The sequence below is a fragment of the Penaeus japonicus genome, unplaced genomic scaffold (genome assembly GCF_977035675.1).
Source record: "Penaeus japonicus unplaced genomic scaffold, GWHDUDI00000001_assembly GWHDUDI00000003, whole genome shotgun sequence".
NCBI classification, from domain to species: Eukaryota; Metazoa; Arthropoda; class Malacostraca; order Decapoda; family Penaeidae; genus Penaeus; species Penaeus japonicus.
This window is the reverse complement of record NW_028234405.1, coordinates 468,823-486,322: the sequence shown is the minus strand read 5'-3', so window position 1 is coordinate 486,322 and position 17,500 is coordinate 468,823. Positions and strand designations below refer to the sequence as shown.

Here is a 17,500-nt window from a genome sequence, read left to right as displayed (position 1 = left end):
ACAAGATATCTACAGCCATAGCCTGATGAGGAAAGCAGATCATGTGCTATCTTACATATTTCAATGTACATTAATGCAAGTTCCTTTGGTCAGTCTCAGTCATTCATGCCAAACTAGAGAGCCTCTCACCAAACTTCATTAGAGTTACAAAGCCTAACATCCCATAGTTGTTCAGTCTCCATGAAAGTTTTAGCATCTATCTTTTTATTCTTTGAATTAGAGAGCCTCTCACCAAACTTCATTAGAATTACAAAGCCCAACTTCCCATAGTTGTTCAATCTCCATGAAAGTTTTAGCATCTATCTTTTTATTCTTTGAATTAGTGCCGTGAGAAAATAAAAACTTCTTTAATATTCCAGTTCACTGTCACAGAGTATCAAACCCATGAAGTTCAACAGAATTACGTACAACAAGACCACTCTAATTGGTGTAAAAGATAATTGGTGATTAGACTCTTTATCAGTAATGATCAGTGATCCTAGAGTTTTGATTTGTTAGATATAAAGTCACTCCCGATTTCTTTGATGAGTAAAGCACATGTTAATCTCCTTCAAGGGAAATTTTGCTCACCAGAATTCTGTGGTATTTTTGTAAGATGAAGTATAGATTATTCATGCATAACCTTTTTTTTAAATTAGGTAATACTTTATCTTTTTATTAACCCATTGCAGACGGAAATAGATTTGCTTGCCCAGTCCCTAGGACGTGCACTAGTGCCACCTGTGCAGCACCCCAGTTTTATTTCATAGTGAGAAAACTTCAAGCTACATATCGCAACATATTCTGTCCTTTCACGTGGTCTTTCATTCACACATTATAATACTAAATCCATGTTTGTGCTTGTATTTTTTTTGTATTTTACTGTATTGTAAGACTTATATGTGCCACATCACAGGATTTATCAATGTAGCCTAAAATTGTAGTGTAGGGTCCATATCAGCTCATTATGTTCTTTATACTCAATGTGATAGAAGTATTGCAGTTTTATGGTAGGACAAAATCAACTTTATTTTTTTTGTATTTGTGTATTTTCATAAATAAATGCAAAAGAAATAACCATCCACAATCAAGATTCCATGAAGAGAAGGGAAAAGGACGGAAACTTGTGGGGGCCTGCACATCCTACATCACCGGTGATTTAGAGCAGGATGTCATTGCTCTCTGAAGTGCTTGCTAGAGGCTGTGAATGGGCGCTAGGAGAGAGTGGGGCCATCTATGTTAGGGATTCTAAACTAAAAATATTTTGCTGAATATTATAGCAATTATAGTAATTATGATTGTAATTGATTACCCATAGTACAATAAAGAAATATCATGACATGGCGTTAAAAATGCCATGACAACTATTGTCAAGTACATCATGACATGACAGGTCTACCTCCTCAACTCTTCATTTATGGAATGATTATTTGTTTTGTATTTATTTACAAAAGTACACAAATACTCTTGTGTACTACAAACACTGTCAGATAGCACATATAATTCTCACAAGATAGTAACACATAAAAAAGTACATACATAAATATGGAAATTATGGTTTAATGAATAAGAGAGTGCAGAAAGTCACGATACGGTGGGTGAATCTTCCTCGCTCTGAAATAAAACCCTCCTGTGGTTCCACATAGGTGGCACTGGTGACACTCCTGGGGACAAGCCACACAAATCTACTCCTGACTGCAGTGGGTTAAGATTGGAAATCTTGCATCTGTCATAGTAAGTTTGAACTCTACAAAATCATTGAGTCTTAAACTGTACTTAAAACTGAAATGGGGGAAACGGATGTATGTAATTAAATTCATTTTAAGAATGTTCCTTTCAAAAAGTATTAGATGCTTTATGTATTAATTGGAAAGCTATTTTTTTAATTTCTTTTGTTTTTTGACATAACTTTATTTTTTTCGTCCTGATAGATATGTACTTTTTTAATGCCAGCCAGCATTTTAAAAGAATCTTCCTGCACTAACTATGGATGATCTTATCCATGCCAAGGATTTTTTTTCTTTTCTTTTCTTTTCTTTTTTTTCATTATGGAATTGCTGTTCTGCAATTGCAGTATGCAGAACACGTAATATCTTCCCTCATCTGTAGTCTGTGAAATGCTGAATTTTTATTTTTTTTTACTTGTCAGCTTTGACAACTTCTTAGAGTTGGTTTTAGCCTCTGAAAGCACAGAAGAAATTATGAGGATAAGGTGAGGGCACACTTCATTTTACAGCTTTGCCTTCTTGCTGTCTAAATGCTTCTCTCTGTGTAAAGGGCCAGTATGAGGAATAGGTAGCAGTATAGATCTTTGCTCTTTCTCTCTTTATGGTCATTCCAACTGTGATTGCTTTGCCTCCTCAGCAAAGTTATTTCAAGGAAGATGTTTTTATCCCATGACATTGTAAAAGGATTTTATTTTCAAGGATTATGTTTACAATCATTTGCTATCCCCTAGTCTATACTTGCCATTATTTACCTATACTCACATGTAACCACTTTTATCATTCCCTAAACTGACAAGTGAATATTTGCTTAATGATTATTAGGTTTCTTTAATTATTATTCAGCATTAATTTATCCCAATAAGTTTTTCATGCCAGAACTACTACAGATTTTCGTTTTTCTTTGACAGACCTGTTGTATGATACAGGCCTTCATTCAGCAAGATAAAACGGAGAAGTTGATAGACACTCAACTTTTCAGATAGAGCATGACATGGTCCATATCTAGGGATACAGATGATTGTGACATTTTTATCATCACTAATTCTTTAACCCTTTCCCGACGGGGCATGTCAAAAAGTGAAAACCCCGACGCCGGGCCATTGCAATATTGCATTGGGAATTTAGCTGTGTCACACGGGTGTGACGCACCGTCATCATAGGGTTAAGAAGAGTAATTGTATAACTAATCTGCACTGTATTACCCAAAACAAATTGTAATCAGTATGGAAATTTAAAATGGGTGCATGGCCTCAGATATTTAGTGTCAAAGAATGAATTTGGGATGTTTCAGTTTAAAAGGAAGTTGAAGTTCTTATGAACAATGAATGTAATGGGATAATTACATCTTATTTAGAAATAGTTGACTCAACAAGGAGAAAAATATGAGATGGGATAAAAATAAGAGAATATCTTCATTACAAAGCCCACTTTTATTTTCTTTCTTTTTCAACATTTATGATGCATTGTGTAATGAGTAAACTACTGCTTCTATAAGAATATGTATTTGGCAATCTGATCTGCTATACATAACCAGTATTTCACGAGATAATTCACTTTAAAAATAAATGCCTCTTCTAGTTGCTAAATAATAACCACCTGTTTGCCTTATGTGTATATATGCTATAAGTGGTTAAAATGCATTAAAAATAGAGGGAAATAAATTTCTATATTTCATATGTATGAAACCTTAAAATACATTATCCTAGTTTTGTTTCATTATAGTATTGTTCTGATAACATACTGTCCCTTGTCTTATCCTTCAAGCATATTGTCTATGAAAGCTTTGTCTGTCAATGGAGGTCGCATGTGTGTATGTGTGGGCGCGTGTGTGTGTGGACATGTATGTGAGGTTCAATACTTTTCTTTTGTCAGTGTGGTTTCAATATTCAGTGTTGTTTTCTATTGGGGTCAAGGATATTTTGTCATCTTATTTTTTAACATGAGGATGATCATTGTAATTTTGTTGATGAAAGATTTCTATTTCTTTTTGTAAAGTTTATGCACATGGAAAGGAAACTTTTGCATGAAAACTCAATGTGAACCAAAGGTTAAATTGCAAACATTCTGCCCTTACTTTTTCTAGCAGTTGCCAGATACTAATTGTGAAAATGCTATCTTCTACATCTTGTGTGTGTGTGTTTGTGTGTCTGTGTGTGTGTGTGTGTGTCTGTACATATATGTGTGTGTGTGTGTATATATATATATATATATATATATATATATATATATATATATATATATATATATATATATATATATATTATATTATTATATATATATATATTATATATATATATTATATTATATATATATATATAATATATATATATATATATATATATATATATATATATATATATATATATGTATGTATGTATGTATGTATTTAACCAGGTCCATACAGAAAGAAGCAATCATACCACTCCATCAGGACATCTATTTCTTTGGATTATTAAAGATGTGACAAAGGAGAAACGAGTGCATAGATGTGTTTGTACTGATGGATGTTCCTCATTTATGTGTATGTCTATGTGTGCATGTGTTTGTTGGTATGTTCATCTCCCATCGCCAGTAAGCTGGGCATATTTCATTTGTTGCTCTCATACTGTGGATTTCAGCAACAGGACATGGAACAAGCACCTTTCAGCCCATTATATCTAAAACAAACAATTCAGTTTTAGTTGGACTTTGCTTACAATAACAAGCTATTCTAGGATTGATATGCCTTTATTAGAACCACTGCCAAGGAACATAGATAATCTAGTAAGGGAGGAAAAGGTGAATAAGACAGGCATGCAGGTCTCTGTTTTAGATTATAAAATTCACTTTGCTAAAAGTACAGTAATGTGCATTATCTTTAACAGTCAGTAGGATAAATTGCTAGAAATGTTTAGAAGTAAGTGATAGTATAATTAGCTACTATGGCAATGTAGCTTATTAAATACTTCAATGAATATCTATGTCTCAGGACCTAAATGCGTGAATTGTACAATGTCTTGGCTAAGACAGACTACTTTCCTGTACATTTCCTCTCTGCTTCAATATTTGTTAACTGCAGATATTATTTCCTTTTAACTGTATAGGCTATACTACTAACAGCATTGAGCTTCTTTTAGTAATGATTTTATGCTTTTGGTGACAGCTCATCCTCACACTTGCAAGGTAAAATGATAATGCATGTTAATTGTTCCTTCCAGATTACAAATTGTCAAATGGTTACTACATTTTCTTCATTTAAGAATATACATCTTCAGCATCCTTGACTAAAACAAAAAGGAAAATGACCTATCTCTTCTTTGTTTATATTTTTGCAAAATGCGTATTTATAGTATAATACAGTTGCCAGTTATAGTTATTTTGGGTAAAAGGATGTACTACTAATAGACTAGAACTTGAGTACAAACAAACTTATGTCATTTAAATATAAAGTATTTGGAGTGTGTGACACCATTTACTCTATGCAGGCGCAATATAATCAACGAAATAATGCAAGCTACTGCTATCAACAACTTGAAGAAAGCCAAGGGAGTGGACCAGAGTCGAGAAAGCACTCCTCAGGGTTCTGGGAAAGGTGACTTACTCCAGGTATGGTGGTGGGCTTTTTATTTGTTGTATTTTTCCCAGGTGACATATTCCTTAAATATTTTTTTTATTAAATAATTTTGAATTAATCCATTTTACTGATATTTATTAGTGTTACAATTAATCCAGAAGAGTTGTATTGCTTTTAAGTACCTTTGCATATCAAGCAATACCATGTCTCATTGACTGGTATTTTCACAGGCCAGGAATCTCAAGCGTTACATCAATCAGCTGACTTATGCCAAAGCTCAATGTGAAAGAAGGATCGCTGTTCTCAACAGTGGAAAGGGAGCAACAGACATGGGACCTGTTGCAGATGGCACTGGCAATGCAGATGTTTCTAGCTCAGTGCCTGATACTTTCACACAGTCTCTTCAGAACCTCCCTGGGAGGAAGGTCAGTTTTCTAAAGCTTGTGAATTCAGGTAGTTTTATTTTTTGATGAAGTTAACATGAGGGGAGGTTATTGGTTTTAATTGAAACTAAAGAACTCATTCAGATTGGTAGTGTACATATGTCTATGTCAATTTTCATGATTCTATCCTGTTATTGTATGTTATTATTTGCTACTATGTATTTATGCTAATATCCTTTTTTTTTTCCTATTGCAAACAGCAACAGGTTATGGGAATCAAAGCTAAGTTGAAATTACTTTCACCACACAGATTCTCATGTTCCAAGCACTGCTGGAATCTGCCTTTGCTCGCCGCTACTTTTCCATCTACTTGGATGAGATTGGCCAGGGCGCACTCATCAGCTTCTGGTCTGCCGTGCAGGAGGTCCGTCAGTCAGACAAGAAGCTGCACCATCAGCTGGGTACTGAGATTTATTACACTTACCTCAGCCCAAATCCACCTCCTGTAAAGGTTGATAAGGTAAAAAAGATTTATATGTATATACTATTTTTTCATGTCTAATTTTTCTTTCTTTCTTACTTTCTTTCTTTAGGTGTAATCTCTATGGAAGTTTTATATATACTGTGTATGTGTCTTAATTAATTTCTTGAAGTATAATCACCAACACCTCAGATATCCAAAGTAGCTTTTGAATTTGTTTAAAAGTAATATGTCGTCCACAATATATATAGCCATAAAACAGTAGTGATAACTTCCAGCCAACCCTTCGAGGAGTTGAGGCATTTCTGCTGGGCAACAGAGGTCCTGAAGTGCTCTATGAAATAGGGGAAGAAGTGGAACGGACTCTGGAGGAACGTCATTACACTGGCTTCCTGGTGTCGTCCACCTACCATGCCATGCTCCATCAGGCTGCTGTGCAAGGCGTGGACTTCATGACTGAGTGTGCTGGTCTGTACTTAGGTGTTTTTGTTATCTTTTCATTTAGAATGATGGATGTGGATGAATGAGCTTTTAATGGCATAAAACATGGATATTGATATCACAGAAGTCAATTATGAGTATAAATTTTTATTTATATTTTTTACCCAACTGTATTATAGATATATTCAGTGATAAGTGGTTTTCAGAATTATTTTCTGTACTAACTTTTCTATACTATACTAACTTTTCAGTCTTCAAGTATGATATATAAAATGCAAAGTTTTAAGTTTCTGTAATATATACCTTCCACAGAGGAAGGAGGAGCAGGCAGCACAGAGGGCAGCAGCACAGAATCAATTGAGCAAGTGCAGCTTCAGCTCTCGGATCATTCCACTTACGCACGGAATAAATTGGCTCATTTGCAAGAGCGACTGAATAATAAATTGCTGGTATGGGAGGTCTTTGGCTGATGGTGATGATCATAAATGATCTGTTAGGATATAAAGTAGACTACAATTTTTTTAATTTATAGTTTTATCTTTATTACCAAGACACTCATTATTTATTTTAAAAAGGGGAAATATAGGATTGTTAATATCATCCAAATAGATTATTGATTCCATGCATTGTAGTAGTCTAGCTCTACCAAGGTAGATAGAAACATATAGCAATACATTGTCTTGTAGAAAACCCTTTTATGCAACCAACCACACTAAGCTCTGCCGACTTTTACTCAGGTTTTTTGATGATCAATGAAGTAACACTTTTGTTTTATAAAATAATGATATGATGAAATAATACAAACTGCACAATTAAATATTAAATCTGCAGCATATATACTTTGAGGAAAATATACAGTATATTTCATGAATTATTTAGTAAATAAATCTTTTGGTTCTTAAGGGAGGGTGAAAAATTCAGAAACGAGCACAGGAAATACCTACATTGATAAAATTCTTTAGGATATTCCTTTTAAGACATTATAATTGGATAATTAGTTATTTAAGTATTTAACCTAAGGAATGTATGTGTTTTATGTTATATATAAAATTGGCCATCTTAGCTTGGGTATTTATTGAAATAGTTGCATCACTCTTACTCAATATGACCCAGGTAATAAAAGGTGGAGCTAAGTGACATCAGAATAACTGGCCAGAAAAACTAGCCATTCTGGTCAATCTGTGCAGTGTGAAGTATGGCTGTATAGAGAATTATTTTTATATGTTATCAACTTTTACCATGATTATCAAGAATAAAACAAAAATTCCATGCTTTTACTTATGGTGAAGTTTTCAGTACCATAAACAGCTCACAGAAAAATATGGAAAATTATTTTATTTTTTATCACTATAGAATTAATTGGCAGTGGGGCTACCAGTTTCTAACTACCTTGAGCTTAACTATAAATTTAAATTCACTTCCTCTTGATTGCTGAAATTTCATATTATCTTGGCAAGGCTCTGCAAGCGATGAGACAAAGTGCCAAAGCAGATGCCAAGGTCATAACTCATCTAGAAGGGGAGATCAACCAGCTACGAAGCGACCACAAGGTGCTGGAGACACACGTGGAGAGAACTGTTCTCTGGAGTGACAACATTGGCCGATGGAGGGTCCACGTCCAGAGTGTGCAGGTAATGTAATGGGTACAGCTTCATGTTGTGTGGTCTCTAAGGAATTCATGGAGCCCCATCAGTGGTATGAGTATTAACCCATTCACAACGGGGGCATTCCAGCCTTGCATGTATGACACAAAGGGCTCGGCTAACGCATAGCAGTTAAAAAATAAAAAAAATACGCGTCTGTATCGCGTCCCCAGAACGGGTAGACAATAGTGTACAGTAAGTGAACCACACCCGTCATGAGAGGGTTAAAGCCTCCAGATGAAAAGATCCCAAAAGTTTTTTTTCTATTGTTTTCTTGTATTAATCCATTTATCACTTGAGAAAATGTGTATATTTTTTTACTTTTTATCATTAGAATAGTGCAGAATCTAAGTCACACTCTTCCTGATACACAGATTCATAAGCGGGAGCTTTCTTTCAAAAGTAACATTTATTCCATTTAGCTGTATTTTTATTTAGAAAATTGAAGGATCTCAACAAATCCTTTCTTTTGTTTCCATATAGATTAATGCATATTCAGTTACTTGCCAGTTTGAAGGTTTCACAGAATGTAGCCTTATCTTGACACATGTATTTTCATCTCTTTTTAAAGTTGGTTGAAGAAAAGGACATTCCACACTTGGTTCTCTTGGTACACCTTGGTTCTGAGGACTCAAAGGCTTCTTCCTGCCAAGACCTCTCCTCGACAGGCATCACCTCTTCATCTTCCTCAGCCTCTTCGGCATCCTCCTTATCATCAGGTGTGGACAGTTTGGAGTCCTCGCTGGTGAGCTCAGGCCCTGGCAATGGCTGGGTCGTTGTGAGAAAGCTTCCCCAACTTCTGGATCTCCACAGAAAGTTATGGTAAAAGGGGCAAAATGATTTCCTAAAGAATTTCTATTTTTGCTTGTTGTATGTAATGAGATTGTCAAATATTTGTTACACAAATGTGTCTTCACAAAATTCATTTGAAACTCTTTTGTTCACCAGCCAAATTGGTCCATGGATGAAAGCTGTAGAGCTGCCCACTGTACCTACGAAAATCCTTTTTGGAAAGGTTGCTGACAAGACCCACCTAGAAAAAGTACGAGGGGTGGCACAGAATTATTTTGATGCTGTGCTCAGTGATGAGAAGCTCTCTGGCTCGGAGCTCATTTATGCCTTCCTGTCACCATCGCCTGAGCACTTGAAGCAAGCAGGAACACAACGCAAAAAATCAAAATTTTCATTTTCAACATTTTTCAAAGGGTATATACATATTGTCCATAGAATATGTCACATTCAATATACAGCCAACAATTACCAGTATATAGTAGTACAGAAACATTTCTTGATATATTACACCTTTTACTTTCTGTAGAGGAGACGGCAAGAGTGACAGTGATGAGGAAGACTTGAGCTTAATGATGGATGGCAGTGAGGCTGCAGTTGACGGAGGAGTGGGAGGAGATGCAGGCAAGGATTCAGTTGCTGAGCCACTTTTCTCCTTTCTGGAAGAATTATGTGAACTTCGAGGCGTAAGCAAGTGGCTTCGCAAAACTCTTATCTCCTTTGTTCAAATCACATATGGTAAAACCATTACAAAGTAAGTGAGATTCTATTTTTTTCCAATTTTGATTTCATGAATGATAATCAGCAAACTGGTTCATGGTCCTTAAAGCCTTTAATATATTAAATTGGATATATTCCTTCATTCCCAGACATGTTCGTGAAACTGTGTCCAGTATGCTGAGTGAATCAATGGTGCTGTATTACATACACACTGTGAAAGATAATCTCTGGCCCTCCGAAGATGAGATTCCAGCTACAGAACTGCCCCGTACAGAAGATGATAAACTGCGAACCAGGTAAAGGCTCAGAAATTTCAAATATTTGGAAGTGATAACTTATCACTGTATTCATGTTCAACCTTTTACATAGTAGGCTAGAGGCCAAAGGGTAACATCACAGGCAAAATCACAAAATGTAATAATGCAGAGGAGTTAAACTGTGGAGACGAGTGGATGGGGTTCGTCTTATTTGTTGACAGTGGATTTAAGACCAGAAAAGAAATTATTAATATTGCTACATCTGTAGATCAGTGGTATTATGTTTGCCTCCCAGTGTAAAGATTGAGAGATTAAATCCCCCACTGGACCTTGGGGGATATTAGGAAGGACATTCAGTCAGGGAAGGACAGCGCTGCTCCAGCCAAAGTCCTCCTAGGACAAGACTTGCATGAAGTGGAGTCTGAGTCCATAAACAGGATCATCATTATAATCATAATTTCCATTTTTTTGGTTATTGTTATCATTATTACTATCACCAAGTAGTAGTACTAATACTAATTAATATCTCTATGTTCTCGACAATAACTTTTCATTATTTCCATTATTATTGCACTTACAGTAATTCCCATTTTAAAACTTTCTCTTTATTCTCTTTATTCTATGTTTCTCTATTTTGATCTTGTTTGTCAATAGGTTTATGCAGTAACAATATTATTGGCTTCCAGATATGAAGCTCGTGAGCAGTTTGTCAATAACTTGCCTGTGCTCCTGTGCACACTAGTGGGTCAGCAGAATGCTCGCAGAGGAGCCACTAAACTTTTTACAACACTCCAACATCATGCACTCAACAAAAATCTCTTTTATGTGAGTCTGGTTTCTTTCTGTTTATGTTTTATCGTAGTTAGTGTTGTGTAATTGCATTTTGTATTTAAATTACAATCACTGTTACTTTTGTCCCTTTCAGAATGTTTTAGAGGTGCTCCTGAAAGAATTGTTTCCTGAATTACAAGAGCACATAGAAAAGAAGACATGAAGTGGAGTACACAGAGTTTTACGTAACTCTTTCCAAGTCGTCAATAAGACCAATGGAGATACGGGAAACAAATGCTGAAACCTAACACTAAGTATCCAATGATGAAGAGAGATTGGTCATTTGCAGAGTGAAGATATCTACAAAGGAGGATTCCAGACCAAAGATTTTTTTTTCTGCATTCCGTTTTAAGAGACCAAAGATCTGTGCATGTCTATCTATGTCAATGTCCCCCAAAACAAATCCCTAGAGAAGTTTAGGGAAATTAAGTGTATCCAGAAAGCCAGAAATATACTCTCCTTTCTGAAGATATGTGTCATTACTCTAGCATATGTTACATATTCTCTGGATGTCTAGTCAATTATTTCATAGTACTGTCTGATGTATTTTTATAACCAATGTTTTAATAGTTATTAAATAAATGTTAGATTACTATTGTTTTATCTAAATGTTTAGATAAAAGCAATGTTTGACAAATGTCATATTATGCTTTAATGAGATTATTCTCAAAAGTGTTCCAAATAAAAATGAAAAGACAATAATGAATATAGAAAATAAGATCGGAACAGTGAATATGCTCACTGATTTATTGAGGGTAATGAATAACCAAAACTCTAGTAAACCAAGCTTTTGGGGGAAAATGGGACCATATTTTTTCCTTCACATTTACCATTGCATAATGAGGCCAAGTAAAGAAAAAAATGTATTTGCTGTGAGCCCAACTCTATTGTTTTTCTTAAGTAAATTCTGCATTAAAGATGTATATTTGATATGAAATTCTTGTTTAGTGCTTATGTGCACTAGAAGTTGCAGCAACTTGCAGCTAGTATACATGCATGTGATGCTAACATGACTGTTATGATGTCAACTAGTATTGCTAAAAAAAATAAATATGCATATAATAGTAATAATAAATCCTACTTATGGACATTACAGGCATTACTGGTTGTATTTTGGGAATACACATTTCTTCATACTTTAGCCTCTAAATTGTATAATACTGATTAACAGGAGTTACAGTAAGGTTGCCATCTTTATATTAAGCTCAATAATAAACCTGATGGGAAAGGTCCCACCTTAGATAAGGTACATATTTTTGGATATATTGGCATTACATTTTCACAAATATGTTTATTCTTTAGATAATTAACTGTGAATATTAGTTATATTTTGCATGAGTTTCAAGGAAATATGTATTTATGTAGTATACAAAAAATATTCTTGAATACTGTAGTTTTTGTAACCCCAGACTACAAATAGTATTTCCCTTAACCAAGTTAAAGGTATGAATGAACATCATTCACTTGGAGACAAAACATAAAATGAACAATGTGAAGGTACAGGTAACAAATGAAATTATAAAACTAGAAGTAGAATATGACTCAAAAGAGAAAAAAGAAAAACAGTATTTTGTGTCTGTTTGAAGATTTGGTAACCCTTTCTCAAATAACAAGAGGGAAAACCTATAATACAATAAACTAAATGTGAAAGGTTTACCAGTGAATGTAGGTTTAAAATAAGAATCTTAAATTATAAAGCTAAAGATTTTTATTTTCAATTCTTCCTGAATTTCAATTATTTACATAATCTGTTCTTTACAGCATAATCTCAGTGTGCCAGGTAGCTACTGACTTGCTCTTGCTAACTGCTCTCGGTCTTCTTCTGGAATATCTTGCACCTTTGTGTTACGACCCCGGTAAATGTAACCACCTTGGTCAATGGCACTATTGTAATCCACTGGGTTTGCAATTGCATGTTCAATAGCCTTCTCCAGATCTTCACGCTTGATGAATGTCTTTACCAGCTCCTATAAAACACACAAAGAAATTAATACATAAACTCTACTTTAAAAACACAGGCAAACATGTTGATGGTCTCTATTGTAATGTATTTCGAGTTTGTAATCTCAATCTCAATCCCAATTAATCAATAAATGGGTCTTTGAAAGTGTCTTTATAAAGAGAAGTGTTTTACCTGAGTTTCAGTAATAATTCGTAAAGCTGTTTCTTGGTTTATTGCTGTCTGCTCAGCCAACTTCTGTTTGGATGCAGCAACACGGGCCAGGTCATCTTCCAGTTCTTTTTTAATTCTGTAAAATAATATACAAAAGAATGTTGTAAAACATTTTTGAAACAATTTTTACAAAACATACCAAAGTCTGTTGATAAATTTTGTTGTTTCTTAACCTCTAGACTACAAACCAGTCCTATGGCTTAAACCGTCCACAGGGGCTTATCACTTCCATATTGCAGTTTTCTTTTTGTTGAAATTACAAGGTTATTATACAAGGAAATTACAATTCCTCCAGCTATGATGACCTATTATACCAAATGCTACCTTATATGACTTTGGTAATATATCATATGTATACTAATATTTCATCTTTAAGTCTAGAAAATTAACAAAAACACATCTTAACCCTATGGCGACGGTGTGTCACACACATGTGACACAGCTAAATTCCCAATGCCGGGGCGTCATGCCAGTATGACGTTTCCAATGCAATATTGCAATGGCCCGGCATAGGGGTTTTCGCGTAGCGCGTGCCCCATCGGGAAAGGGTTAAGATGTGGCCTGACTCAGAAGGGTTAACCCTCTCTGGACGGGTGGTACACTACTGTACCGCTCATTCAAAAGCCCGGTGGCCGGGTGGCACAATATGGTGCCAGCCATTTAATTGATTTAGGCCTAAGCGTTCGAAAGCCCCAGCATTGTGACATGCAAGGCTGGAATGCCCCCGTCGTGAGTGGGTTAAAGTGGGAGGTTGCCCAAAATACCAGACTGACAATCTCAGAAAATGGGGATCTACAGTTTTCCACATTGACACCATTCAGGCATCATCGCACATCAGAGGATAAGCGTCTCTTTAGGTCTTATGAACACCTCAATATGTGAATCAAGCACAACACCAAAACTGAGCCTATACCATACCTGATCTCTCTCAGAGCTGCAATCCTTTCATTTTCCAAGCGGTTGTATTCCATGAGGCGCTGATGCTCGGCCTCCTCCTCTGCTGCCTGTTGCAAAGCAACCTCTGAAGTTGCACTGGTCCTAAGATACTCCTCTCTTAGGTGGCGCCTGGATAAGGAAAAGTTGTAGTGTCAATTGCAGTTAAATAACCTCACATTACTTTAGTGTTTACAAGGGAGAATGTGAAGTTCATGATGTCACTGGTGACAGCGATGATGAAAGTGAACTCACCTTACAGCTCGCAAATTATTACGATAATTGTTGTATAGGCGCTGTATCTCCCTTGCCTCTTCCTCTGGAACGACTGGGCGTTTTGGAATTGTAAAGAGACGGCTTTTTGCCGTTGGCACCCACCGTGGCTTTCTCCACCTGGAAATACATGTAATTAACCTTTTGAATAAAAAATTAATGCTTGAGTGTAACTTATAAAATTGCTTTGAACAAGAGCTTGTGTATGATTATTTTAGATATTTACAATAATGTTTTTTAATTCTTATTTCAATAATTTGATTCTTTACTTGAATGATACAAGTTTGTTTCTTATTAATTTCCTTGTTTTCTTATTTCTCTATTTCTTTATTTTCCTTCTTTTCCCTTCCATGACAAGTCCAAATCAAACCTGTTGAATAACTTCTTCATTAATAATTTGCATTGTTCTGAATAAAAGTTGTCATATAATTTTTGTTCTATTGACAGCATGTACTATTTTCCTAGTATCTTACAGCTGTATGAAACTTAACCTATACCAAATATACCTGGTATAAAGTAAATAAATAAACAAGATATTTAGTCCTTTACTTCTCAATATGGTATATTCACTGGTTATAATATCCATCACCCATAGTTTATTATAATGAAATATTGGTCATTTAAATATAAAGAACAAAATACAAAAGGGAGAAATGCACATTGCTTCAGAATTACTTTTTAATAGAAAAAATGTTAATTAAAGTTTCAACTATTTTAGATCTAGAATGGTGAGTTCAGTAGAACCATCTTTTGGTAAAAACTGCAATGCGTCTATTGCATATACAACGACCTATCATAGGTGGCCCTCCGATCAACAGACCAATAACTGAACCCTATAACACCAGAGGCACTAACATCTACCCTGTTGTCTTTCATCAGGAACTTGGTGTTATAAAGCTGTTATTATGACAATGTATTCCTTTAGGTCATGTTTTGCTGTTGAATTGTTGCATTTCAGTGTGCTCAAATGTGCTGAAGCAATGATGTTAGGGTTCTTCACATTATATGAACTTGACAGTTACCTAACGACACACATACCTGTCTCAAGTTGCAGGTTCATTCTTAGCAAATTACGTATTACTCACTCATATCCTAGTGTTCAATCACGATGCTAGGTAAGGCGTGTATTCACGATTTTTCCATTCACCCTAACATTACTATGAACAATAAAACCAAAAACATAGAAACATATAACAAGTGCAGAATAACATAGAAGTTTGAAATGCCTCACTAACCTCACACTCTGAACTGCTCCAAGAGACACAGCCACTTCTCCCACAGGATACCATATTCTGCCAACGCATCCTGCCGTCAGAATACTTGTCTGACTTAAAGGGATCATCGTTAAGCAAAAAACTTAAAAATTATTTGGTCTCCTTGGAAGCCGACATGAATGAGCTGATGGTTCTAAAGCCGGCTTGTATTATCGCGTTTACTATGTTCTAGTTATGATATATTATCGTCATTTGAATAATTATTTTCCTTATCTTTATTGTTTGGATATATTTCATATATTCTTAAATATGAAATTTGTTTTATATTTACTTAAGTTGACTTTATATATATTTATTGAAACACGTAAATAAGGCTAAAAATGTGTTTACTTGATCTCCGTTCGTGGATTCATCGGTCGGATTCACGACCAGAAAAAAGGGATGACTTGTATAATACTTCTGAGGAGGATGGCAAAAGATAATTATATTGATTATTACCATTACGACACAATAAATTATCATTGCTATAAAAATAGTGACAATGATTTTTTTAAACAATCACGATGATAATGATTATAGTGATAACAACAACGATAATAACAGCAATTATATTTCCATTTATAGTGATGACAGTAATGCTCATGTACGTTATGATGATATAAATATCAATGGTGATGATAATGACAATAAGAACAAATATAATGATAATGCTGTTATCACTAACGTAGATATTAACGTCATCTTAATTATTAGTAGGAATATAATAATGAAACTAACAGTGACAGAGTAAAGTAATAATAAAATTAATAATTATAAAAAAAAAATGATAATAAATGTAATGATAGTAATAAAGATGCTGATGATAACAATAATGCTAATAATGATGACGATGATAGCAATAATAAAATGACACTAATGTTATGGAAATGATGATAATGATAATACTACTACTAATAATAATGATAATAATAATAATAATAATAATAATAATAATAATGATAATAATGATAAAAAAATAATAATAATGATAATGATAATAATAATGATAATAATTATTATTGTTATAATTATGATAATAATAATAATGATACTAATGATAATGATGATGATAAAAATAATGATAATAATAATGGTAATGATAATAATAATAATAACAATAATAATTATAATAACAATAATAATAATAATGAAAATAATAATAATGATAATGATGATGATAATGATAATGATAATAATGATAATGATGATGATGATAATAATGATAATAAGGATAATGATGATGATAATAACTGCACCAACTAAAAGAACAGCGTCAACACCAATAGTAACAACAATCATAATAATAACAAGGGTAATGATAATAACTAATATGATGGTAATAACAGTGGTAACAGTCATGATGATAATAATGATAAGCTGCTTGTAATAGAGCAGCAATGATGTGTATGCAGTATCTCTTCTTATTAATCAGTCTTGGTGACAAGCACATAAACTGGCTAATTCAAACATTTACATAGTTAATCCTTGTTATAGTACATAAGGTACAATGTTATAGTACATGAGGCTTTGTGAGATAGTTTCGTCATAATATTTGCTTTTTGTATTTTTACTAATGCCACTTCGTCATTCATTTGCTTTTTGTATTTTTACTAATGCCACTTCGTCATAATATTTGCTTTTTGTATTTTTACTAATGCCACTTCGTCATAATATTTGCTTTTTGTATTTTTACTAATGCCACTTCGTCATAATATTTGCTTTTTGTATTTTTACTAATGCCACAGTAATATCCTATTATCCCTATTAAGTCGGAATGAAATTTGTTACGGTGTCCTGAATCTCTCCAGATACTGACATGATTCGAAATACCCGATACACGTAAGTCTGATCAGAGATTTGCAGTTACGTCACGATCTTCACATCTGGAGTAATTTGCCAGAAATATTTGCATCTGTCTAGTTTGAGCAGCAGTCACATCACACCTCCCAGTTTTCGTTCTCAATATGTCATGGTATTTACTACTCGTGCTCTCAGGTCTCCGAGAAGACATCAATTTACTTGCAAGAATTTTAGTTATAGCAATAGCCTTGAAAACATCAAATC

General features: G+C 34.3%; 2 protein-coding genes across 3 annotated transcripts in view; one reads left to right on the top strand and one right to left on the bottom strand.

Moving 5' to 3' along the window:
- The window catches only part of LOC122265431 (sorting nexin-25), a 16,868-nt gene extending 4,676 nt beyond the window's left edge, over positions 1 to 12,192 (top strand). The window contains exons 7-19 of one of the 2 annotated variants that reach the window (XM_043034762.2): positions 2,129 to 2,191; positions 5,171 to 5,291; positions 5,490 to 5,684; positions 5,953 to 6,162; positions 6,402 to 6,591; positions 6,877 to 7,013; positions 8,022 to 8,195; positions 8,779 to 9,029; positions 9,156 to 9,413; positions 9,526 to 9,750; positions 9,866 to 10,012; positions 10,660 to 10,798; positions 10,899 to 12,192. In XM_043034762.2, coding sequence (XP_042890696.1) covers positions 2,129 to 2,191; positions 5,171 to 5,291; positions 5,490 to 5,684; positions 5,953 to 6,162; positions 6,402 to 6,591; positions 6,877 to 7,013; positions 8,022 to 8,195; positions 8,779 to 9,029; positions 9,156 to 9,413; positions 9,526 to 9,750; positions 9,866 to 10,012; positions 10,660 to 10,798; positions 10,899 to 10,967 — 2,179 coding nt within the window. In that variant the 3' untranslated portion in view covers positions 10,968 to 12,192. The remainder of the gene's footprint in view (positions 1 to 2,128; positions 2,192 to 5,170; positions 5,292 to 5,489; positions 5,685 to 5,952; positions 6,163 to 6,401; positions 6,592 to 6,876; positions 7,014 to 8,021; positions 8,196 to 8,778; positions 9,030 to 9,155; positions 9,414 to 9,525; positions 9,751 to 9,865; positions 10,013 to 10,659; positions 10,799 to 10,898) is intronic. The other variant, XM_043034763.2, reaches the window with a different exon arrangement.
- Positions 12,193 to 12,497: 305 nt separating this feature from the next.
- On the bottom strand, positions 12,498 to 15,606 carry mRpS26 (mitochondrial ribosomal protein S26). Its single transcript, XM_043034765.2, has 5 exons — positions 15,419 to 15,606; positions 14,166 to 14,303; positions 13,896 to 14,042; positions 12,939 to 13,053; positions 12,498 to 12,771 (listed from the first exon to the last, which is right to left on the bottom strand). Exons 1-5 carry the CDS (start codon positions 15,523 to 15,525, stop codon positions 12,589 to 12,591), a joined length of 690 nt encoding a protein of 229 aa, XP_042890699.2. The 5' UTR covers positions 15,526 to 15,606; the 3' UTR covers positions 12,498 to 12,588.
- Between the last annotated feature and the right edge of the window lie 1,894 nt (positions 15,607 to 17,500).

Bases quoted from the DNA above. Each gene is read 5' to 3' on its own strand.
- mRpS26 (XM_043034765.2), bottom strand. From the start codon at position 15,525: ATGATCCCTTTAAGTCAGACAAGTATTCTGACGGCAGGATGCGTTGGC. The intron at 14,304-15,418 runs GTTAGTGAGGCA...ATGTATTTCCAG, and splicing joins GGAGCAGTTCAGAGTGTGAG to GTGGAGAAAGCCACGGTGGG. The intron at 14,043-14,165 runs GTGAGTTCACTT...TTCCTTATCCAG, and splicing joins AATAATTTGCGAGCTGTAAG to GCGCCACCTAAGAGAGGAGT.